Below are 25,299 nucleotides of genomic sequence, written 5' to 3' on the forward strand. Positions count from 1 at the left end.
TCATTTTAACATATTTAACTAGATGAAAAAGCAAAATATTGTCCTTTTTCCTTCAAAAGTTGTGCAAATGGAAAGCTAGTGTTAAAGTGCCAATGAGCCCTGAATTATACTATAATCTTTGGGTTTATTGTTAACTTTATCAGTCATTTGCTGTTGTTCAAGCCATTTAAACAGGTACTGAATGCCTGTTGTGCAAAATCTCACATAAGCACACACTCCAGTAAGATAGCAAAAGTGACATAACAATACCTTTTCAACTATTCTTTTTTAAAAAATTCAAACAGCAGTAGTACCTTACTGCCAGTTTCATGATTAAACTGCACAAAGCAGCTGTTTATCCACGCACAGCAACCAGCAGGTGAACCTGATTCAAAATTTATCACAGGCTTTCACAGATCACTGCTAACCAAGCAAACGTTTTAATTAAACTGGAACTTGCTTCAAAGAACTCATTCAAGATGTCAATCAGCAAGTAAGGGATCAGATACAGTGTCAGGTGAGAGTGTGTAATATAAATCCACAACTTTCTTCATCCCATCGCTGTAAATTAGCCTGCTCTGAAGTTCAGACTCTGATTGTAACAGACTGCCAGTCTCCTGGAATGTGTAACTGAAGTCAGTCAAATTCTATTGTGACGGTTGTAAGCAATATGTTAAACTGCAGTGGGCTAGCACATTAAGACAGATCCTTTTCACAGTTGTTTTTTGATACCGTAAGTGTTTGTTACCCTACTCTCCACTTACTGTTTACTTTCTTGCCCAGTGTAAAGGGGAATTCCTTAGCATAGTTAACCCAGTTTCTGAAAAGTCTGTTTGAGCAGAATTAATCAAGAAAGATCCAAAGTGGGATAATTTTTATTTAAATTTATATTAGACCAGTCTTATGCAATAAGAATTGGGTTAACAAACGTATAAAGATGAGTGACCTGCTTTAGATAAAAATCCTTCTATAATAACACTTTATATAGATATGACTAGAACAATGAGTCTCAAAGCAGTGGTGAGTCACACTGACCAACTTCATGATAAATACCTGGGGGGTTTACTTAAAATAAAAAGACAAATGGAGGCTCAAAGGAGAAAAATGGGAGAGAGAAGAAAGAAAGCTGTTCTCTACAGAGAAACGCCAGCTAAAAAATTTAAGTAGAATGATAAATTTTTTTAATCATCATTTTATAATTTTCCTGTAATAACTGATTCAGGTAAACTATGTAAATGGACGTTAAAATCATTAAGTGAAAAGTTGTAAGGGAAGAGTATATTCACAAAATCTTAAAGTATCATCCCTCAGATTATTCGTTAATTACAAAAGGAAAATGTACCTTGACAGTAGAGAAACAAGGGTGGCCACCACATTCCAGTGGCTAGCATCACAGCAGTGAGAAAAACTGGCATCAAGTTTCCTGACATAATAACAAGAAACACACTTATGTGCCCATCTCATGACACTCAGCATCATGGGTGTAGATCAGTGGTAGCACACTTGCCTAGCATATGCAAGGCCAAAGTCTGATCTCCAAGCACTAAAATTTTTGAAGAACACACCAACTATGCTAAAGATGTACTGTATTATTTAGTTGGTGAAAATTAATCCAATTGTACATGAGAAATTTATTTTAAAGTCCTAGCCCTTGGGATTGAAGGTGATTTTTATTTTTTCCTTTATGGTTTTGGTATTTTTCAGACTTTCTTCGATGAACTTTTTAAAATAAGTGAGAAAATATTATCCTATCCAATCATCTTTCACATACTGACAATGCAATAAACAAAACCTATACAAAATAGTTTTGCATCCTTCATGAGCATTAAAAAGTAGATGCTATCACATAGAAGCGCTAACGCAGGGCCACCCAAGAGCATTTTCTCCAGTGATGGAGTGTTCCATATTTGCACTATTCAGTACCCTTGCCATTAGCCACACAGAGCTACTGAGCACTTGAAATGTGATTAGTGCAACTGAGAAAGTGAATTTTAATTTTAATTAACTGAAATAAACAGCCATTGTTGTCTTTCAGTCTGGCTTTTCTGCAGTGAGCACAAACCACTGGTACAAAATGTGAAACCAGTCAGAAGAGATGTGTCTGGAGATCCATACCTCTCTGCTAGAATAATGGACTGGTAAGAGTCACTCCTTCAAAACAGCAAGAATGCAAGCGTTTGCTGTTACAAGTTTACACTTAAGTGTGCCGGCTAAATTAAATTTAAAAAGCCTTTACTATGACAAGATATACTAAGTGAAAAACAAAAGCTATATCCTATAATCCAAATGTTGTGGGGTAAAGTATATGTTTAATATATATTACATAACAAAAATGGCCATAAATTCTTGCCATCTTGGTATATAGCTCCTTTGCAAGGTTACTTTGTTTTTCAACCCACCAAAAACTGAATTCTATTCTTAAATCTGGGTTTGGCTACATAACTTGCTTTTCATGACTGGAACATCAACAAATCTGACAGAGAATCAATAGGTTTTGCATATTGATGTTGAGGATAGGGTTTTTTTTTGGGGGGGGGAGGTACCAGGGATCGAACTCAGGTCCTTGCACTTGCAAGGCAGGAGGCAGAACCACTGAGCTAAATCCCTGGCTGCATATTCATGTTGGTTCTCTTGCTGCTTTTCGAACCTTTGGGGCACCATAAAGATAAAACGGTATTAGCCTGCTAAATGATGAGAGCTGCCTGCCTCACCATCCCAATCAACACAGTCAGCTCCCTGAAGCAGGGCTGCTTTTCTGACTTACAGGTCACCTGCAGCTGACCACAGCACATGAGTAGACCAGCTGAGATCAGCAGAAGAAATGCTTGGCTGAGGCCAGCCTAAATTGCTGACCCCCCAGATAGTGAGCTAAATAAATGGTTGGTTTGTTATACACCAATGGGTAACTAATTGTGCATGCTGAAGAATAGAAAGTAGGCAAAATCAGGAGTTGATACTAAGGAAATAGCTAAGCTAAGGATTAATGTTAATAACTTAAGTGTAAGCCATGTTTATAGCAGCAGTTTGTAAAACTAAATCAGCTAAATCTTAGAAACAGCCCAAGTTGGGAAACAGCCGCATCGACTGATGAATGGATAAAGAAGATGTGTTTTTTAAATACAATGGAGTACTACTCTTACGATGAAGGATACGCTTGAGATATTTCTAGCTAAATGGATGCACTTTGAGATCATACTCTTAAGTGAGATAAATCAGACACACATGTTTAAATACCACATTATTTCTCGTGTGAGAAACTGAAAGTAGAAATAAGGAGCAAATGTATAACAGATACTAGGAAATGGGAAGAAAATGTTCAAATGATAGGGCGAACAAGGGGGAGTGGGAAAGGAAAGAAGAAACAAGGCAAAAAATGGAAACAAGGCTTTTGTAAACAAGGAGGGGAAGAGGGGTCAAGAGGGGTAACGGGAAAAGGGAATCAAGATATATCACATACAGGTACAAATTCCCTATGATAAGTGTTATCATTATGTATATCTAAAATGTACCAATAAAAGTTTTGCTTCAAAAAACATAACAAGTGCCTATTTTGATGGTTTTAACATTTTCTGTAAGAAACAGATAATGCTTTTGTGTTCTGAAAAAATCAGCATCATTAAGAAATATAAAATGAGGGGCTAGGGCTTTAACTCGGTGTTTCCAGCATCTGCCTTGGAAGCGCGAGGGCCCGAGTTCAATCCCAAGTAGCAAAAAGAAAAAGAAAAAGAAAAAAAGAAATATAAAATGTAATTCAACACCAAAAGTATTTTTTGGCTGGCTATAGTGGCACACACCTGTAATCCCAGCACTCAAGGGGCTGAAGCAGGAGGATCATTATAACAAGTTCAAAGCCAGCCCGGGCTACATAGTGAGCTCAAGGTCAACCTGAACTACATAGTGAGACCCTGTCTCAAAACAAAATTTTTTTTTCATTTTTTATACTAAATTGAGAGTCTAAAATTATGGACATAAATACTTATGTATTTGAATGAATTGACAGATTTTCAGTTCTAAAAGATTTTCAGGATGAATAGTTACAGGTCTATAGAAAAGTAAGCACATGACAGCTATTAACATGAGAAAAAATAAATCCTGGTTTGGAGAAAGAACTATAATCACTTGTGAATGATATTTATAGAATTATAGTAATATAAATATCAAATATTGGGTGGCTAGGGGAAGAAGTAAGGAGAAGGGTGGTTAGGATAGTAGAAAGGCAGTAAAAAGACAAAAACTTCAAGATAAAAGCGGAATAATAAGGATATTATTCCATCTGAATAAACATCAGAATAAAGTAAAATGATTGAAAATCTCTGCCTTCAGCTAATGAGAACTGATGAAGAAATGGGCAAGAATCTACTGCTTTTCTTGTTTGAAGCCATGTAAAACCCCTTGGCTACTACTATTAGGTAGACATTAGATAGAGATAGGTTAGATAGATGGATAGACCGACAGACAGACATATATACGCATTTGAAAAAAATGTTCTGAGGAAAAAAGTCTGGGAACCAATCCAAGTATATATAACAACTTAAATATAATAGCAAAACTTCAAAATGAGGAAAATTATGCTGCAAGTGACTCTGGGACAACTTATCATCTATTTTGAAAAAACATACAATTAGAACCTGATTTCATATATAAAAATAAACGCTATAAATGCAGCAGTCAAATGTAAAACCAAAACTATAAAAGAATTATTTAAAATATCTATCATAGGGCCAGGGATTTAGCTCAGTGGTTTCAGCGCCTGCCTCGCAAACGCAAGGACCCGAGTTCAATCCCTGGTACCAAAAATAAATAAATAATAAAATATCTATCATAAACTTACAGAAAATATCTAGAAAGATTCTCATCAGTTTGTGTGTTTACTGCTGAAAAGCTGAAAAACAGAAGTAATATGAGGGAGAACATCTTAATTTCTTTTTTCACATATATCACCGTGGCATGATTCTATTTTTTTTCTTTTTTTGAGTTTATTGGTACATTTTAGATATACAATACAATTACATTCATTATTGGGATCTTGTACCTTTACATGACAGGTCTTGGGAGAACATCTTAATTTTTGTCCTGTGCTGGTTTATATGTTAAAGCTTTTTCAAGGAACAGTTATTCCTCATATTTTTTAAATTGACTTTAAAACTTTCTTTGGCTCTTTAATAGATAAGGTACACAAAATGTGCAAGGTAAATTAACCTCTCCAAACATAGACTGGCTGCTTCAGATATTGTAGGACCAGATAAACCAGATAATAGAACCTATTTTCTCTCATATATATTAGTTTTGTTTTTTATCACTAACAACAAAAAAATCCTACTTTTTTTTTTCTCCTTTCACTCATGTATAATCCATGAATGTATATTCACTGAATTTTAGAACTAGGTTCAAATCATGGATCTACTATTTATCGGCAATGTGACCATGGTCAGGAAGCGGGGATTTAGCTCAGAGGTTCTGCTTGCTGCCTGCCTTGCAAGCTCAAGGACCCAAGTTCAATCCCCAGAACAACAACAACAAAAAAAAGACAAGAAATCAAAAACTGTAATCTTTTGATTAAATTAAGTGCCAATATATCTTAATCCTTGAAATCACTGTTTAGTCTTTTAAATACTAACATATTTTTAAACTGCAACCAAAATGTGTTGCAGAAAAAAAAATTAACAATACTGTCATATTCCCCTAAGTGTATGTATCTCAGTAATAGTTACAATCTACAAGTAAAAATGAATCATGTGTTTCTATAACTTTGGCCATTTTTTCATTCACTTAATAAAAATATGAGTACTTACTAAATGTAGGATATATGCTGGGTCTAAAAATGTGACAAAGAAAGACATCACACAAGTCCTTATGAATATCCTGGCTACGAGGCAAACAGAACAAAATGGCTTAACCTATGTTTAAAACAAACACGTGACATAACCCTTGGTGAGCACTATAAAGACAAAGACAAGGTGCTGGGTGACTCAATAAGGAATATCTTGACAAGTTATCGACATGGCAATGCATACAACCTGTGACAGTATAAAAATGAAGTGTCTTCCATTCAAAGGTCGTGTGGAAGTTTATTCAGGGGCAGAACGATAGGGTGATTGAGAGGACCTGACCTACTGCCAGACTGCGGGTCTTTGCGCTTGCAAGGCAGGCAGCGGAACCACTGAGCTAAATCCCAGCACCCCTCCCCCCCACAACATCGTTGTAAGGACTGTTAAAATTTTTTGTGTTATCTTGCAAACTGCCAAATCCAAAGAAAAGTTCATCGAACTTGACAATAAGTATTAGCTCACATTAACCTATATTTTCTAGGTGAATATTTTATTTTTTTTTTTTTTTTTTTTTTTTTTTTTTGGTTTTTTGAGACAGAGTCTCACTATTTAGTTGAGAATGACCTAGAACTCACAGCGATCCTCCTGCCTCAACCTCCTGAGTGCTGGGATTACAGGCGTGAGCCACCACGCCCGGCTCTAGCTGAATATTTCTAAAGTGCTTAGAAGAGTGTCTGGTATCCAGTTAGCATACCACCATACATATACAGTTATGTTAACTAGTTATTTTAAATAAAATAAACTATGAGAAAATGACTTGTAAAATTCATTTCAGAAAGAACTCCTGCGAGCCTAGAGGACATATTAAAAAAAGACCAAAAGGGTAGGAGCATGGAAGGGAAGGAAGGGCAAGGTATGGGAGGAAGAAAGGTGGGGAAAGTCTAAGGTCAGCTCAACATCAACACTTAGACGGTCAACAGCGCCATCTGCTGGACGCACGCCTCTACTACATATATCAGGCAAAAACTAAAACAAGCCATCACATTTAATTAAATTACTTTTATTAAAGTATGTAAATTGTTAACGCTTATTTAACAAATACATTAAAAGCCAAAAATCATAAGGATGCGTCTGAAACATTATCTTGCCAACTGCAATGATTTACTAAAGGAATAAATATAAATTCTAAAGAAAAAAATATGAATGGCAGAAGAATCGGAATGTTAACATTCTTATCTCAGTATCAGAATTTTTCTTAACTTTTTGTTAACACGTGAACAATGATGTCTCACTAGATATCTGATATGTGAATTATCAATGTAAGAAAATTAATCTAAAAATGCCAAGATAAGCCAGGCATGGTGTCATGCCTGTAATCCCAGCACTCAGGAGGCTGAGGCAGGAGGATCACTGTGAGTTCGAGACCAGCCTGGGCTACATAGTGAGTTCCAGGTCAGTCTCAACTACATAGTGAGATCCTGTCTCAAAAAATCAAAAAAACAAAACAAAATAAAATGCCAAGTTAGGGAACAAGCAGTGGATACTAGAAGGTTATCTATACGAGACGGCAGGGATATTTTCTTTTTTTCAGGGCTGGGGATCAAAACATTGTGCTTGCTGGTAAGGTTCTATCACTGAACTACTAGTATCTGACTTGAGTAATGAGGAGACAAGAAAGACAAAAGGGCAACCATCTAATTATCCAAACCACAATTTGGAAACTAAATTATTTTATTGAAAATTTGAAAGGAAAACATAGAAAATTCAGAGGAAAATTCATAGTCAAATTCAAAGGAAAACAGAATTTATTAAACTAATTTATAATTTATGGAGAAAATCTGTCCACAATTACACAAATGTAGAAAAGAAAGGTATGATGATTATAACATTGATACTTTTTAGGGATAAGAGAAGTAAGCCATTAATTTCTGAATCCAAATAACTACTTTTCTGGGGTCTGGGGATGTAGCTCAAAGATACAGCAATTGCCAAGCGTGTGCCTGCCTAGTACGCACTTCAATATCCCACTCTCATCAACAGATCATCCAGATCAAAACCAAAGAAAAAAAAATCAACAAAGAACTATCTAAGATACAGATCACGTGGACTTAATAGGTAGCTAAAAGTATTCCACTGAACAGTTACAGAATACACATTCAAGAGTACATGAAACTCTACAAAACAGATCATACAGTAGGCCATAAAGCAAGTCTTAACAAATTCAAAATAATTTAAAATAATTTCTTGCATCTTATTAGATCATAATGGAATGAAACTAGACATCAACAGCAAGAAAAACTACAAAAATCATATAAATACACGAAATTTGAAAACACTTCTGAACAGACAGTGGGTCACTATAGAAATCAAGAGGTAAATTAAAAATCTTAAAATTCCTAGAATCACATGAAAATGAAAATACAACGTACCTGTGGGCAAAAGCAATACTATAAGGGAAGTTTATAGCTATGAGTGCCTATGTTAAAATAAACTTTCAAAAAGATAAATCTCAAAAACAATAATGATGCATCTCAAGGTCTTAGAAAAACAAGAACTAAATCCAAAGTTCATAGAAAAAAATAAAGACCTGGGAGAAAACAAGTAAAATAGTGACAAAAAGAACAATACAAAAGATGAATGAAATAAAATCGTTCTTTGAAAAGATGAACAAAGTTGACAAATCCTTAGCTACTCTAATCAAAAGAAAAAGAAGACCCATAAAATTAGATGCAAAAAAGGGGGATATCAGAGCCAGGGATTTGGCTCAGTGGTTCCACCACCTACCTCGCAAGCACACAAGCCCACATTGATCCCTGGTACCAAAAACAAACAAACAAAAAACAAAAGGGAAAATATTAAAACAATAGTACTGAATTTCATGGGATTGTTAAGAAATATTCTGAGAAATTATATGCCAATAAATTGGAAATCTAGAGAACAGGGACAAATTTCTAGACACAGTATGAACTACCAAAATTGATCCAAGAGGATATTAAAAACCTAAACAAATAGACCAGAAAGGAAATTCAACAGTAACAAAGAATTTCCCAACAAAAAAAACAGAACTGGACAGATTCACTGCCAAATTTTACTAGGCTTTTAAAGAACTAACACCAATGTTCCTCAAACTATCCATACAACTGAAAAAAAGAGACAGGGGTGCCACCTATATACTCATGCTTATTATGGCACTACTTACAATAGCTAAGATATGGAATCAGCCTAGGTGCCCATCAACAAATGAATGCATTAAAAAAATACAGTAGAGGCTGGGTATGGTGGTGGTTCATTCCTATAGTCCCAGCACTCAGGAGGATGAGGCAGGAGGATTGCCATGAGTAGCATGGGCTACATAGTGAGTTCAAGGCCTGCCCGAACTACATAGCAAGAACCTGTCTATAAATAAACAAGTAAATAGATAAATAAAGTATATATAAACAAAGGTTACTTATTCAGCCATAACAAATGAAATCATAACCTTTGCAAGAAAATAGAAATGGTGGATTCATGTTAAGCAAAATAAGCCAGACACAAAAACAAGTATTACGTGCTTTCTCTCAAATGTAGAAACTGGGGAAAAAAATCTTAAAGTAAAAGAGAAACTATTAAGGAGGAAAAGAGATTGAGGAGGAAGGTAGAAGAAAAGAGAAGGCAGAAGGAAAGGCAGACATTATCAAATCATGATATATCCGTATATGGAAATGTCACAGTGAAACCCAATAATTTACACAACTAATACGTGTTAATAATTGTAACAAAAGGGCTGGGAACGTAACTCAGTGGCACAGCACCTGCCTGGCAAGTGTGAGACCTTGAATTCAATTCCCAGTACTAAAAAAAAAAAAAAAAGTGAAAAGACCCCCCCAAAAAAGCCCCTTAAAATAATTGTAATAAAAAAAATCTTTAAACAGTATAGATTAAAATATGATAAAATATGTGACATATGTGATCTTTCAACAGAGGAAAATTTCTAAAATATAAATGGCATTTTTTAACTATTTTACCTTAAAAAATTTGGGGGGTTCTTTTCTGACACATGGTCTTGCTATGTAATTCAGGCTGGTCTTGAACTCACTATGTAGCCCAGGCTGGCTTCTAACTCACAGAAATCCTGTCTTAGCCTCCCCAATACTGGAATTAGACATGTGCCACCATGCCCAGAAAAAATCTGATCAGTTTAAAAGACGCTGTACAGTCATTAAAACATGAAATGAGAATTTTGAAATTACTATATTATTCTACTTCCTTATGAAATCACCTATTGCAAAGTTCATAGAAAATACTGTTGTAATTTACAAAGTCTCTTTGCAAAGACTAAAAAATGTTATAACAAAAACCAGTCAGTTTCCTAAAAAAATTCTCCTCTATGATACCCAAAGATATCATTCCTCAAATAAGCTCTATTTATATCCCCTTTATTCTATTATGTTCATGGGGATGATCAGTCCTACTTCTCTGAAAAACTAGGTGTACTATTTAATCCATGAGATACTAAAGCTTACTAATAATTTACTAAAATAAAATAGGGACATTTACATGTGCTAATATTTTCTAATAATTATTTCTATTGTAACTACTTTTTTTTTTTTTTTGGTTAGGAAGAAAATTATAGAAAATGTAGATCATTTACCTCAGAATTTATAGAACTTGTTTGTCCAACCATTCAGAAAGTATATAAAATTACTTTATACATTCATGTTTTTCATTACAAACTTCAAAAAAGAACAAATATTAGAACTCAACCATGTTTTTAGCATTACAAACATGCTTTGATGTCATTAGGTTCACTATATATGTTTAATTAGTATGGCATATATCATTTATGTCTTCTTATAAATAAAAGTTCTGTCACACTAGTGATATTTTATCATTTGAGTACTAAGATTTAATTGAGAAATATAGTGTGTTCGATAAATACTCACTTATAAGACACAGAAAACAAGACCTTTAACATTCTAGAGTAATAAATCACCCACTTATAAAAAATATCATTTCATTTCTACAGAAATAGAAAACTACGACTTCTAAAGCCAAAGAAGAAAGCAAAATTTCTGATCTAAAAATAAAGGTGATATAAATGTAAGTATAAATATAATTGTATTTCATTGATAAGACCATAACATTCACAATCCACAATGTCAATATACTACCTAACGGAAAGAAGAAATCAATCAAAACATTTGGCTTAACTCAAGTACTCAGTCAAGTGGTCTAGACTCTAAAATGATTAAATCCTTACAAGATATTAAAAAAAAATTTTTATTTCTTTTTACCTTAGACCTACTCCTCAAATTTTATATTAATTGGGCTGGGGATACAGTTCAGTGGTAGAGTGCTTGCTTAGCATGCTTGAGATCCTGGAGATGAATTTCCGGCATTACCAAAAAAAAAAAACAAACAAACAAAAAAAAAGCTTTTCATAGCACTTAAAGGTAAGCACTACAAATATATACTATTATCATCAATATAATAACTTTTCTTACCAAAAGTTAGAGACAATAACATGTGACTACATATTGAATATTTTAATCCAAAATGTTCCAAAATCTGAAACATTTTGAGCCCTGACAAGACGCCAAAGTGGAAAATTCCACATCTGACTGCATATGACAGGTCACTATCAAAATGCAGACACAATGAAAACATGGTACAAAATTATCTTCAGGCTATATGTTTACAGTGTACTAAGAAACATAAATGAATTTCATGTTCAAACTTTGGTTCCATCACTAAGATATCTCATGTAAGGTCAATGCATATATTCCAAACTCAAAAAAACTCCAACATCTGAAATATTTCTGGTCCCAAGTACTTCAGGTAAGGCACACTTCAATTAGATGTACTATTTAATGGGTTAATTTTCAACCCATATGTATTTATAATTATTTCCAAATCTGAAATATCCAAAATCCAGGACACTTCATGTCCGAGCACTTTTTATAATGGCTTCTCACCCTGTATTGGTTGCTGCAACTACTACTTCTACTGCCTACTATTTAATCTCTAAAATATGGTCACTATTCTCTAAGAACTTAGTTACTGTAATCCTCATAACAGCTTTGTGAGATAGGTACTATTATCCCCATTTAGTGAACTAAAAAAAAAAAAAAAAAAAAAAAAAAAAAAAAAAAAAAAAAAAAAAAAAAAAAAAAAAAAAAAAAAAAAAAAAAAAAAAAGTCAGACATAGTATCATACAACTATAGTTCCAGCTACCTGGGAGGCTGAGGTGCAAGGGTTGCTTGAGCTCAGAAGTTTAAGGCCAGCCTAGGAAACATAGTGAGGCATCAACCCTTTAAAAAGTAAAAACAAATTAAATTTTTAAAAAATCCTAAGAGATGGCCAAAGGTTTAGCTCAGTGGCACTGCACCTGCCTTGCAAGCACAAGCACCTGAGTTCAATCCCTGGTACCAAAAAAAAAAAAAGCCCTAAGGGAAAAAATATCTGTTTCTCTATCTTATAGAATCACAGCTTATTTTATACATTACTTCCTTATCCCTATGTTCCTATATACTTCTTTCCTTGTCTTTGTGTAGAACTCTGTTAAAATGGCTCTGGGACTTGTTAAGAGGTATTTTAGAGAGAATGTACAATAAAGTAATTAGAATATTTGCTAGAACACTATTGACTGCCTATGTAGGATTTAGCCCTACTGCTTATCAGCTTCATGACCTTAGGCAAGATAGTTATTTTTCAGTTTCTTTATCTGTAAGATAAAATAGGAATAGTAACTACCTCATAATGATTTTAAGACTTCAATAAGATTCTACAAGTATTTAATGAGCAACTAATATGTGCCACACGGTCTTCCAGGCACAAGGATATACTTGCAAAAAATTGATATTACATACTGAAAGAGCAAATAGATAATAAACACATAAACAAATACATTGATAGTAAAGCTATGAAGAAAATAAGGTACCACAAAAGAAAATGAGAAAATATTAGCAGAGCAAAATATACAGCATATTTTATCATACAATGATGCTATATCATTGTTCATAATTGACAATTAAATGCCAAAAGTTTCTAGTTGATTTCTCCAATTATAAGATTTCCAATGAATATCACAAACAAAGTACAATTAAATCTGAACAAAAAATCTGTGATTGCCTGAGAATGGAGGACAAGACAGAAAAAGGCCCATATCATGTAATGGTCATTTAGCTAATATTTATCTCACCGAGACTAACATATACTGATCTTACAGATGTGGACAGATTTTATTATATAAACGAAAAAGTAACATTATGGGGCTGGGAATGTAGCCCAGTGGCAGAGTACTTGCCCAGAATGCACCAAGCCCACTGTTTGATTCTCAGCATATTAAAAAGAAAAAAAGTCAAATTCTATATTACCACCAGCAGTCTCATCACTAAAATTCGTAAGTATCAAACACCTGCCAAGCTCACAATGGCATAGACAAATTTTGTAAAATTCTTTCAACTAAACAATAGCATAAATACATACAATTTGTGAAGAAAAGGAGTTTACTTTTCTTAATGGGGAGTTGAATTTCAGAGTGTTCTCTGAAGCATCTTGTGTGTCCAAATGGGGTACTTCTTTTTCAAAACAATGACGCTTTCTAATCTGAAAATATACAACCAAGATGAAGTTTAAATTGAAATTATTTGACAGGCTAGTTGTCTCAGAGGTCAAATATCTCTGTGGGGTTTTTTTCCCCTACATTAAAAAAAGACTACTTCTAATTGGCAATAATAAAATAATTTTTAAAAGCACAAATAGGTACCTCATTATAGCACTTAAGTGGTAAAGTTGAATTTTAACCAAAACAGCTTTAATTAGCAGCCAGGGATTTAGCTCACTGGTACCAGTGCCTGCCTTGCAAGCATGATCACATATTTAATTGGCAAATAAAGATAAATCAGTATTTAAACCTCATTCTACATGGAAGAGAACTCAATTTTAAAATGTAAATAGTCATAATTCACTACATGATAAAACTACTTGATTAATATTACTATTACTTAGTAGATGAACTAAATTGTCCTTCATGAAATTTCTTTTATGAATATCAATAAGTTTTCCTTCCAAACTGTATTTTGCTTTTTTTCCTATTTGCTAAAAATTTATTTAAGTCTGGAGAGGAAAAATATATAATTAATAATTCTATTCCTACTAAAGAAATAAAAGTCAAAGAATAAATTTACAATTTCTAACATTCAATGTATGTACACAGTTTCAGGAGGCAGGAATCTCTATAGATTCACACTTCATTTGTAATTTGTGTTTTTTGCACAAATTTCCACATTCTATTTCTAAAAACAAGGCTTACTTATAGAAATTAATTACCTATGAGTGGAACAGTTATATTAAACTACATAAGAATGCAAATACTTAGATACAAGGTGTGGTGGTGGATGCCTATACCAATCCTCAGGAGGCTAAGAGAGGAGAATCGCCAAGTTCAAGGCCTGCATGGGCTACGGCAGCATGAGCACTACAGACAAGACTCTCCAAAAACAAAACAAAACAAACAAGCAACTACTTTGAGCATATTTGATTTAAAAATTACAGGCCAATTCATACTCTTTTTTTGTTTTGTTTTTTTGGTACTGGGGATCGAACTCAGGTCACTGAGCTTGCAAGCAGGTGCCGGAACCACTGAGCTAAATTCCCAGCCCCATATTCTTGTATTTATAATTAAGTCTATTAAAATCCCAGTCTCTGTACCTCTTTGTCATGAATTCTGAGGAAAAAAAAACTTTCTTCATCTCTAAAAAGTATATTTCATTAAAATTATCTGGTAATTCAGGTATATTAATAAATTGTAGAAATATGTTTTAGCATGTAGTATCAATCTCAAAAACCCAATAAAAGTAAACCCTGTCATACTAAAACTATCAATGCCAAAATATCCATAATGTGAATATTCATACCAAAGCTGTTTTGATCAAATATTTTGTTTGTTTGTTTTGTTTTTTGGTACCAGAGATCGAACTCGGGCCCTTGTGCTTGGGAGGCAGGCAGCGGAACCACTGAGCCAAATCCCTGGCCTTGATCAAATATTATTAGATAAAAACAAAGGAATGGAGGCACTTAAAAAGAGCAAAGCTGCTATACTACCATCATATGGCTTAAGTAAATATTTTGCTGTCAAATCTTCATAAAATAAAAAAATCATGTAATTTTGCTTTAATGACATTACAGTAAGTGAGCTGCTATAATCACAGATTCCTTTACAATAAGTAACTGCACAAAATGAACTTAAAATAAACTACCATTTAATTTATGGATGTGACACAACCAAACTAATTTCCACAAATGCCACTGAAAACTTGACTGGTACTTGACTACCATGTTGAACTGTATCTACATTACTTCAATCAACAAACATACTGTTTACCTGCTGTGCAGTTTCTAAGGGTCGAATTCTTTTCTTCTCTATTTGAAAATCATCATTTTCATCTCTGTGTGTGGATGCCTGTTTCTTGGCAGACAACTTTGCAGCCAGTGTGTTTTTTGCAGGAGAGTCTTATAGAAGTAATTAAAATTGACACAAATAGCTTACACTAAGGCAATCTTTTCAAAAAAAGAAAACTAAAACCAAGATATAAGATTTATTTCTAAATATTTCATACCATAACTTAAAACATGAAATACTACACATTTAAAAAATACTCCTTTAACATTCAGTTTATAACTGTACTGTATACCTAAAATGTACCAATAAACTAAAAAAAAATTCAGTTTATAGTACTTTAGCAAAGACATAAACATTTTTGAGAAAACATGCTTTTGATAAGAAAACCTATTGTGATTTAACAGATTCATGCTTTTGTAGACTATTCTCAATCTCACAGTTTTAAAAAATATAACCAGGGCCAGGATTTAGCTCAGTGGTTCTACTGCCTGCCTCGCAAGTACAAAGTCCCAAGTTTGATCCCTGGTACAAAAAAAAAACAAAACAAAAAATATAACCATAAGAGACTCTCAAGACTCAAGATCAAAATAAAGGTTGAACCTCAGTTTGATTCCCCAGCACAGCAATAAAAGACAAAATAAAAAAACTCAATGAGAGAATCATACATGCAAGAGAAAGTCTAATCCTTTTGAAAAACTGAAAATACTGAGTACTAACAGAAGTGCTCGAAATTTTTCATACACAGGTATAATCTTGGAATTCTGGGTTTATCTATAGACCATGTCAATAAAGCAAATATTGCAATAAATGAGTCTCATAAATTTTTTTGTTTTTCAGTGTACACTATACTATAAGCTGTTAAGTATGCAATAGCACTGTTTGAAATTTTTAAATTACTTATTGTTCAAAAAGTCTAACAATCATCTGAGCTACTGGAAAAAATGGCATCGATATACTTCTTCAATACAGTTGCCACAAACCTTCAATGTGTAAAAGAAGTGCAACTGCACTTTATTGTGAGGCAATAAAATGGGCTATGTCTATATCAGGGGAAAGGGAGGTAAAAGAAGGAACATATAAATTGGTTCAACCACTATGGAGAATGTTGGCATTATCTACATAGTTGAATATACTGATATATACAACAGTTCCATTCTTAGGTATGTAGTTAATAGGAAATATTTATTTGAACAATCACATTTGTAATTGTATTAAACAAAAGCAAAACAACTCAATTGTCTAGTAACTGTAAAACTGATTGAGCCGGGCGTGGTAGCAAAAGCCTGTAAACCCAGCACTCAGGAGGCAGTGGCAGGAGGATCACCACAAGTTCGAGGCCAGCCTGGGCTACACAGTGAATTCAAAGCCAGCCTGAACTACACAGCAAGACTCTGCCTCAAAAAAAAAAATAGTAATAATAAATTCTGGTATATTCATACAAGGAAATAATATACAGAAACAAGAGGTACTAATATATGCAACAGTATGGATTAACCCCACAAATACAATGTCAAGCCAAAGAAGATAGACATGAGTACATATGCCATTTCATGTCTATAAAGAGGCAGAATTCATAACAGTGGCAGAAGGGAGGAAAACATTACCTATGGAAAAGGGATAATGAATAGAAAAGAGTATAAAGTCCTCTGCAGTATTGGTAATGGAATTTTTTTTTTTTTTTTTTTTTTTTTTTGGTACCAGGGAGTGAACTCGGGTCCTTGTACTGTGAGGCAGGCAGCAGAACCACTGAGCTAAATCCCTGGGCCTAGAGATTATATCTTATTAAAGAATTTACTTACAAACCCAAAGGAATCAGAACACAAACAAGACTTACTCTCTCTGGACTACTAACAATCCTAACTGACAAGAGTCAAAGGCCAAAGTACTTTTTAATATTATTTTTTAAACCTATGTTAGTCTTAATATATTTCTCTTAATCTAGCAAGAACTATTTAAGGATCATACATAAAACATTCCTGATTCTTCTTAGATTACTGGCCTTAGAAGATCAGTCAAATTTATAAAGAATGAATGGGTGAGGCTAATTAGATATTTTCTTAGCATAGAAATACTATGATTTATAAAATTCTAAAACATAATAATAATTGGCTACAAATAATATCAACTACTAAAAAAATCATTTATTTTGTTTTACCTTTGTCAAAAAATTACTAAACCAGCCATGTAAAGGTACATGATCCCAACAATGAATGTAACTGTACTGTATCCCTAAAATGTACCAATAAACTCAATAAATTAAAAAAAAAAATTACTAAACCAACAAAATGACTCTCTATATTAAAAGTCAAACCAAGAATTATAAAAAGTCCAAGGATGATTGACCACTCTGTGTGTATTTTAAATAATTCTAGCTGGTGTTGGGAGAGCAGATTGGAGCAACCAATATGGAGGTCAACATGGAGATACCTCAAAGAACTAGGATTGGAGGTTCCATTTGGCCCAGCCGTCCCTCTGCTGGGTATCTTTCTGGGAGAATTGAGAGAATCATATCAAAGTTATGTATGCACACCCATGTTTATAGCGGCACAGCTTGTAGTAGCTAAAACTTGGAAACAGCCCATTTGCCCATCGGTTGGAGACTGGATGAAGAAGATGTGGTTTTTCTATAAGGCGGAATGCTACTCAGCCATAAAGAGTGAGAAATTAGAGACATTCATAGGAAAATGGATGCATATTGAGGATATACTCTTAAGTAAAATAAATATGTACATGTGTAGATACCAAGTGGTTTCTCTTGGTATCAAGTGTGAAAAACTATAATTGTATATAAGATCCTAATGGTATAATTGACAGTGTGAAATAGGAAGAAAAGGGCTAAAAGGTGTAGGGGAAGTGGGAAGGGTAGGGGAAAGGAAATAAGGGAAAAGAAAAAAAATATGAGAATATGGAAATAAAGTGTTTGTAAATAGGGAAGGGAGGAGGGGGTGAAGGGAGGGCAGGGGAAGGGGAAAAAAATGAGAACCAAGACCTGTCATGTAAAGGTACAAGATCCCAATGATGAATGTAACTGTTTGTGTACCTAAAATGTACCAATAAACAATGAGAAAAAAACAACCAAACTGATGATCCTAAAACTTAAAATAAATAAATAAGTAAATAAATAATTCTAGCTGGGAGCCCAGTTTGATGGCCCACACCTGTAACCAATTCCCTTCCTTCGTTTTCCTTCCCCACTCCTTGTTCTCCTTTCCTTTGAATAATTTCTTCCTATTTCACAATATTATACATTTTGTTCCTTATTTACACTTTCAGTTTCTCACACCGGAGAGACAATGCAATATTTACACGTGTGTCCAATTTATTTAAGAGTATATCCAAAAGTGCATCCATTTAGCTAGAAGTGTCTCAAGTTTATCCTTCTTTATGGCTGAGTAATACTCCATTGTATTGCATTTTTTAAAAACCACATCTTTTTTATCCATTCATCAGTTGATGTGCATTTAGGTCGTTTCCAAGATTTAGCTATTACAAACTGTGCTGCTATGAATGTGAATACACATATATTGCTGTGATATGATGCTTTTAAATCAGTGTGGAGATGGCTCAAAAAACTAGGATTAATGGTCCCATTTGACCCAGCTATTATTCCCCTTCTGGGTATCTTCCTGAAATAATTTTGTTTCGATTTTTTTGAGACAGGGTCTCACTAAGTAGTTCATGCAGGCCTTGAACTCACTACATAACACTAGCTGGCTTTGAACTCAAGGCAATCTTCCTGCCTCAGCCTTCCAAGTGCTGAGATTATAAACATGCATCAAAAACTTAAAAATTTTTTGGGCTGGAGATTTAACTCAGTGGTTCTGCCACCTGCCTCACAAGCACAACATCCCGAATTTGATCCCCAGTACCAGAAAAAAACAAAAACAAAAACAAAATAAAATGTTTAAAGGGCTAGGAATGTAGCTTACTCAGTGCAAAGACCTCTGGGTTCAATTCTCACTATTACACACACACAGAAAAAAGAATTCCAGCTGTACAGTCTGGTGTGAGAAGGCTCTGGGTTCTATTCTCAGCACCAAAAACTGATTAATTCCAGGCAGCACACTGTCTCAAAATTTAAAGGAAGAAAATTAAAAAGAGTTGGAGGTGTAACTCAGTTTAAAAGTCTTAGATTCAATCCCCAGTATTAATAACAACAACAACAATAATAATGATGCTTGCAGAAAAATTAGGTCAACCAAAATTATTTAAATCAGACCACATAACAATAATAATTATGGCTGTAATTACAGATACTAAAAGACCCATGAAAAGCATAATTTACCTTGGCAAGCTGATGAAGTGCCACTCCTCTCAGATGGTGGTGTAGCGGGACTGCTGAAGTGATGTGAAATCTCCTGGTTCACATCACTGTGTGTGGAACTCCTTGAATGGCATGTACAGCAACATGACAATGGTACTTCAGCTTTTTTATTTAAGCCTTCATCCACTGGCTTCCCTAAAAATGGAGGAAAAAAAAGGGAGGGATCTATTTACAATATCTCTAATTAAACAAGTATTAAACCTTCTATGAAGCTAGGGTGAGCAATCGCCTGAGTTCATCCAGGCTTGAGATGTTTCCTAGGATGTAAGATTTTTGGGACTAAAACCAGAAAAGTGCTACCCCTGGCAACATGGACAAGATGATCAATCTATCTACAGCTTCAAGTAAGAACAGGAGAGGGTCAGGGATTTAGCTCAGTGGTGCTGCCACCTGCCTCGCAAGCACAAGGTCCCAAATTCAAGAGCAAGATCCTGAGTTCAATCTCCAGTACCAAAAAAAAAAAAAACACACACACACATACACACACACACACACATACATACATACATACTTTAGGTCTTCCAGCTCAATTTGCGAGGCAGGCGGCAAAACCACTGAGCTAAATCCCCAAAATACATTTTAAGATCAATATTCTTCAGAACATAATTTTGACAATTAAATACACAGAATGCAACGTCTATATTATATACCCACAGAGTATACAAATTCACAATTCATATACACTATAAAAGCTGAATAATTTATTCTTTAAAAATATTACTGACAATCATAATTTCCCCAAAGACCAACATTAATAAAAATCAAAATGGACAGTAAAAAGCCCATAAAATATTTATTATGTTTAACACATTCTTATCAATACCAACATTTCCTCTTAAATATGATTCTGTATATACTGAATTACAGTGGTTAACTTCAAATTCTCATATTTTAGGACTAAGGCACCTACGTACATACCTAAAATGTATTCAAATTACTGTATTTCAGATTAGTCTTTCAGAAGTATAAATATTACATGGCATTTGTTAGCAAATAAAGTAAAATAGAAAATAATATGAATTCATACAAATAACATTACAATAAACTCTTTATCTGGCATCCAAAAGAGTAGAAAGATCAACTAAAAAGCCGGGCATGGTGGCGCATGCTTGTAATCCCAGCACTCGGGTGGCTGAGGCAGGAGGATCTCTGTGAGTTTGAGACCAGCCTGAGCTACATGGTGAGTTCCAGCTCAGTCTCAACTACATAGTAAGACCTTGTCTCAAAAAACCAAAAAAGGGCTGGGGATTTAGCTCAGTGGTTCTGCCACTTGCCTCGAAAGTGCAAGGACCCGAGTTCAATCCCAGTACCAAAAAAAGAAAGATCAACTAAAATGTTTTCTTTCTTATACATTCCATATTTTTATATTATGAGGAAAAGCCAGATAAACAAATATATTGAAGGATTTACTTTTAAAAAATCAGCAGTTAGTATATGTATTATTTAGTATCATGACAGCCTCATCTTTTTTTTTTTTTTTTTTTTTCCTTTTGTGGTAGTAGAGATTGAACCCAGGGCCCTCACAGGGAGATATATCACTGTCCTTTTCTAAAATTCTGAGACAGAGTCTTGCTGCATTGCCCAGGCTGACTAAATTTGCCATTCTTCTACCTCAGCTTCTCATGCTGCTGGGATTACAGGCACGTGCCACCATACCTGGTATCACTTATATTTTTTTCTTTGAGACAAGGTTTCACTATGTAGCTTAGGCTCACCTTGAACTCAAACCGTAGTCCAGGCTGGCCTCAAACTCATGGTAATTCTCCTGCCTCAGCCTCCCAAGTGCTGGGATTACAGGTATGTGCTACCACACTCAGTTAGCTTGCATTTTTTCCATACAAATTATCATCATAACTCTAAGCATCCAAAAATGCTCAAAACACTTTCTGAATCATTAAATAAAAGATTAAATTATGGGGTCAGGGATTTAGCTCAGTGGTTCTGCCACCTGCCTTGCAAGCACAAGGACCTAAGTTTGATCCCCAGTACCAAAAAAAAAGACTAAATTATGTTAGTATTGTTTTAGCATGAGTTAAACATATTTTGCTGTATCAAAACTCTTTTGGAAATATATGACATTAAAAATCTTAAAAGAAAATATTTAAATTCAGTACAATACAGTTGAACCACTCACAAAAAAGTACTTTATTATACTTTTTCAGATCCTAACAAGCAATCTGAAGATACTGAGCTACTACTTACCACTAAGAGACTGTTGCCATGCTAAAGCTGAACAAAGCAAGGCTAAGCTTTTTCCACTTCCAGTAGGGCTCTCCAACAAACAATGCTGCCTACTGTTCAATCCTCTTACAATCTATGGACACAGAAACAAATTTAATAGAAAATCAGTAAGTTTTACTTGTTAGGTCTCTTTCTATCAGAAGTACAAACAAAAATAGCAAGGAGAACTGAGGCTGCACTCAAGGGAACAGGGCAACAGCACAACAAAGAACTAGCATTTAGTTAAATCTAGACTTTTTTCCTCTACACTTCACCCTAAGATTACGTTGGACTTCCAAGCCTATGAGGCACAAGAGACAAAATTTAAAATGCAATTTGGACATCACTTATGCAATCACTTCTGCCAAAATGGAAAGCACTGCCAGGTATAATGGTGCATGCCTGTGATTCCAGCTATTCAGGAGGCTGAGGCAGGAAGATGGCAAATTCAAGGCCAGCCTGGGCAACTTGATAAGATCTTATCTCAAAATAAACAAAATTAAATTAAAAAGGGTTAGGGATGTAACTCAGTACTCCTTGAATACAATCCCAAAAACTGCAAAAGAAAAAGAATGAGGAAAGAAATCAGTATTTGTGGTAAAGCCAAAGATGCCTACCTTCAACAAATCCAGCTATATGTATTTTACTCCCTCCATGAACACAAGAAAAAATGTACAAGTCTTAATAGCATAGTTTGATAATTACAAAAAAATGTAAGCAAGCTAAACGGCTAACAATTTTAAAAGAACATAAAATTCTTATAATCATACTAGGCTGCAACTGAAATAGATTAACAATCAACAGGACTACAAGTTTTAAAATGTTAAGCCAAAAAAAAGGAGGAGGAAGGAGGAAGAGGAGAAGAAGGGAGAAAGGGGAAGCGGGAGGAGGGAGGGAGGGAGGGAGGGAGGAGAGGGGGAGGAGAAGTGGAGGAGGAAGAGGAGAAATCTGGCCTGGAAGTGTAGCTCAGTGGTAGAACATTTGCCTAGTACACATGAGGTCCTGTGATGGATTCCCATACTACAAAAAGAAACAAGTTCTACAGTTAGGTATAGTATCATACCACTGCATAGTTTTTGTTATTGTTGCTACTACTAATTGCAGTGTTCAGGACTGAACCCAAAGCACGTATTTGGCAAGCACTCTATTTCTTATGTATATCTCCAGCCGTTTTTATTTCGTTATTTTGAGATAAGAGTCTAAGTTGCTTAGACTGACCTCAAACATGTAAACCTCCAGCCTCAAGTCTCCCACATCACTGAACTAATAGGCATGTACCGCTATGCCCAACCTACTTCACAAAAGCTTTACTATATGTAAAATAATACCCTATGTTGTTTATGGATATATGTGTAGTAAAAGTATAAAAACATATTGAGAAAGAAAAAACAAATTCAGGATACTACTGTAACATGAAGTAAACCTGGTGAAATATTAAGATATAATAAACTGGAAGCTTGCTTTACTCAAATTTTTATATTAATGTTCTATATGATTCAAATACAATGACTGTCTATATCCACGGATTCTGCATTCATGGATTAAACCAGCCACAAATCAATAATACTCAAAATAAAAAGAAAAATTTCATCTGTACTTAACATGTCCTTATTCTCTAAACAACAGAGTATAACAATTTATTTAGAATTTACATTGTATTAGGTATTATAAATACAGATGATTTAAAGTACACAGGACAGCCAGGGATTTAGCTCAGTGGTTCCACAGCCTGCCTCGCAAGCACAAGGACCTGAGTTCCATCCCCAGTACCAAAAAAAAAAAAAGAAAGAAAGCATAAAGTATATAGGAGGAAGGGAGGATGTATATAAATTATATACAAAGAGTGCACTGTTTATATAACGTACTTGGACATCTGCAGATTTTGATATCCAAGGTGAGTTCCTGGAACTAATTCCATTTGGGTAGTTAGGGATGATTACACTTAAAAAGATTTTTTTAACACTTAAAATTAATGGAGAGAAATATAGTACTCTGTAAAAGATAGAAAATATTTTGTAGAAAGCAATAATTCATTAAAAGAAATAGAAGCCCCAAATGATCTGAAAATATTTTTCAGAATTTTTGCATTCCAACCATAGACATGTATAGTTAACAGTAATCAATATTAAGTTTCCCAAAGTTTATTCTTCCAAATGAACCTTGCAAATATTTTCAATCCATTTACTCAGACTATTAATATAGTAACATACTCAATATATATTTATGGGTCATAGGTTTCTGTATCTCAACAAAGATTTAATTGCTGAAAAAATACTTACTGAATTCATCATAGCAAGCTGTGATGGGTAAGCTTTACAAGGAAAGTTAATCTTCACCCCACCAATTGTGTATTCAGAACACACTGATGTCATCCTGCTTCCTTGTTTACTTCAGATTCCTAATTGCAATACAAATTAAAAACTACTGACACAATGTCACTCAAAGAAAACCACTCAACAGTAGGACAGAAGTCTGGAAATAAAAACTGGAATAAATTTAACAGGTGGAAGTAAAAGAACTATTCCTAAAAATAGGTCACAGTGGTGAAAAGTATGTCTTGGAGTCTGAAAAATCTGGATTTTCATTCCTGTTCTGCCATGATGTGTTGTGTAACTTTGGGCAAGTTAACTTTTCTAGACTTTGGTGTCATCATCCATAAAATAAGGATAGTAACTATCTATTCTATAGGAGTGTTATAAAGATTAAATGAAATAATGTACAAACATGATACAGTACATGCCAGAGTCTTCATGAACTCTTGTAACAATTTAGATCAGATATGATCAAACTACAGAAACAAATAGGATCCCAAAGCAACTCTGTTTCCTTAGTACTACTCTTTTTCTCCTAGTCTGTGCCTTCCTCTTTCCCTTTCTGTAATCCCTGGAGTTTGAAGGAAAAAGATGTGGACCAGGAGTCAACAGGTTTTGAAAAACTGTCAGATATGCTGCCTTTAACACATCTTTTCACTTATTTGGTCTAAAATCCTACTCTGTAATAATTCCTAAAAGTTGCCATAAGGTAGAAACTGCTTTGGGACATAGTAGTTGCTCAATAATTCTTATATACTGGTAAGTGGCGTATAATGAAAAGACCGGTTTTGGAGTAAGGCAAATTCAAGTTCAAATTTCACAATGTAAATCACTTAACCTCTAAGATCTATGGAACTGGGATAATACTATTTGGCTGACAGGATTTTTATGAAAATTAGCCCGAACAGAATGTGCCTAACCCAATATCTGACAGAGAAGTGATGTACTTTAATCCTCCCTTCTTCTAAACGTAGAATTCATTGATGTAATTCAGAAACGGCGACATATTAAAACTGAATGTGGAAGCTGGTGTACCTGACTGAATTTTTCTGAAGAGAAAGTCCATAGATTTCTCCTCACATAAATATATATCCTAAGGAAACCAAGAAGGGAGGAGAAGATATATACACTCATCAAATGAGGAATTTTTTGCGGCCACGTTCCTCTCAGCCTGGCCCAGTCCGCCACCGACAGACCATGGAACCGAAGAACCGAGAACCGAGCGTCCCGCGCCACCCTCCGCCCACAGCAAGCAGGGCGGGAAGGCAGGGGCAGCTCCCTCCTCCCCGCTCCTCGCCCCCTGCGCCCGCCTCC

The 25,299-nt window shown here is 34.6% G+C and overlaps 1 protein-coding gene across 2 annotated transcripts in view; it reads right to left on the minus strand.

Annotated features, from left to right (window-relative positions):
- Window positions 1–25,299, minus strand: part of Brip1 (BRCA1 interacting protein C-terminal helicase 1) — a 128,113-nt gene that overhangs the window by 102,242 nt on the left and 572 nt on the right. Inside the window, exons 2-6 of one of the 2 annotated variants that reach the window (XM_033762925.1) lie at window positions 23,953–24,071; window positions 21,656–21,767; window positions 19,415–19,588; window positions 15,112–15,239; window positions 13,239–13,334 (exon numbers count right to left, since the gene is read on the minus strand). In XM_033762925.1, coding sequence (XP_033618816.1) covers window positions 13,239–13,334; window positions 15,112–15,239; window positions 19,415–19,588; window positions 21,656–21,767; window positions 23,953–24,045 — 603 coding nt within the window. In that variant the 5' untranslated portion in view covers window positions 24,046–24,071. Of the gene's footprint in view, window positions 1–13,214; window positions 13,335–15,111; window positions 15,240–19,414; window positions 19,589–21,655; window positions 21,768–23,952; window positions 24,072–25,299 lie in introns of both variants that reach the window. The other variant, XM_033762924.1, reaches the window with a different exon arrangement.

This window comes from Fukomys damarensis, unplaced genomic scaffold (assembly GCF_012274545.1).
Source record: "Fukomys damarensis isolate Sample0158 unplaced genomic scaffold, DMR_v1.0_HiC HiC_scaffold_13, whole genome shotgun sequence".
Classification (NCBI taxonomy): Eukaryota; Metazoa; Chordata; class Mammalia; order Rodentia; family Bathyergidae; genus Fukomys; species Fukomys damarensis.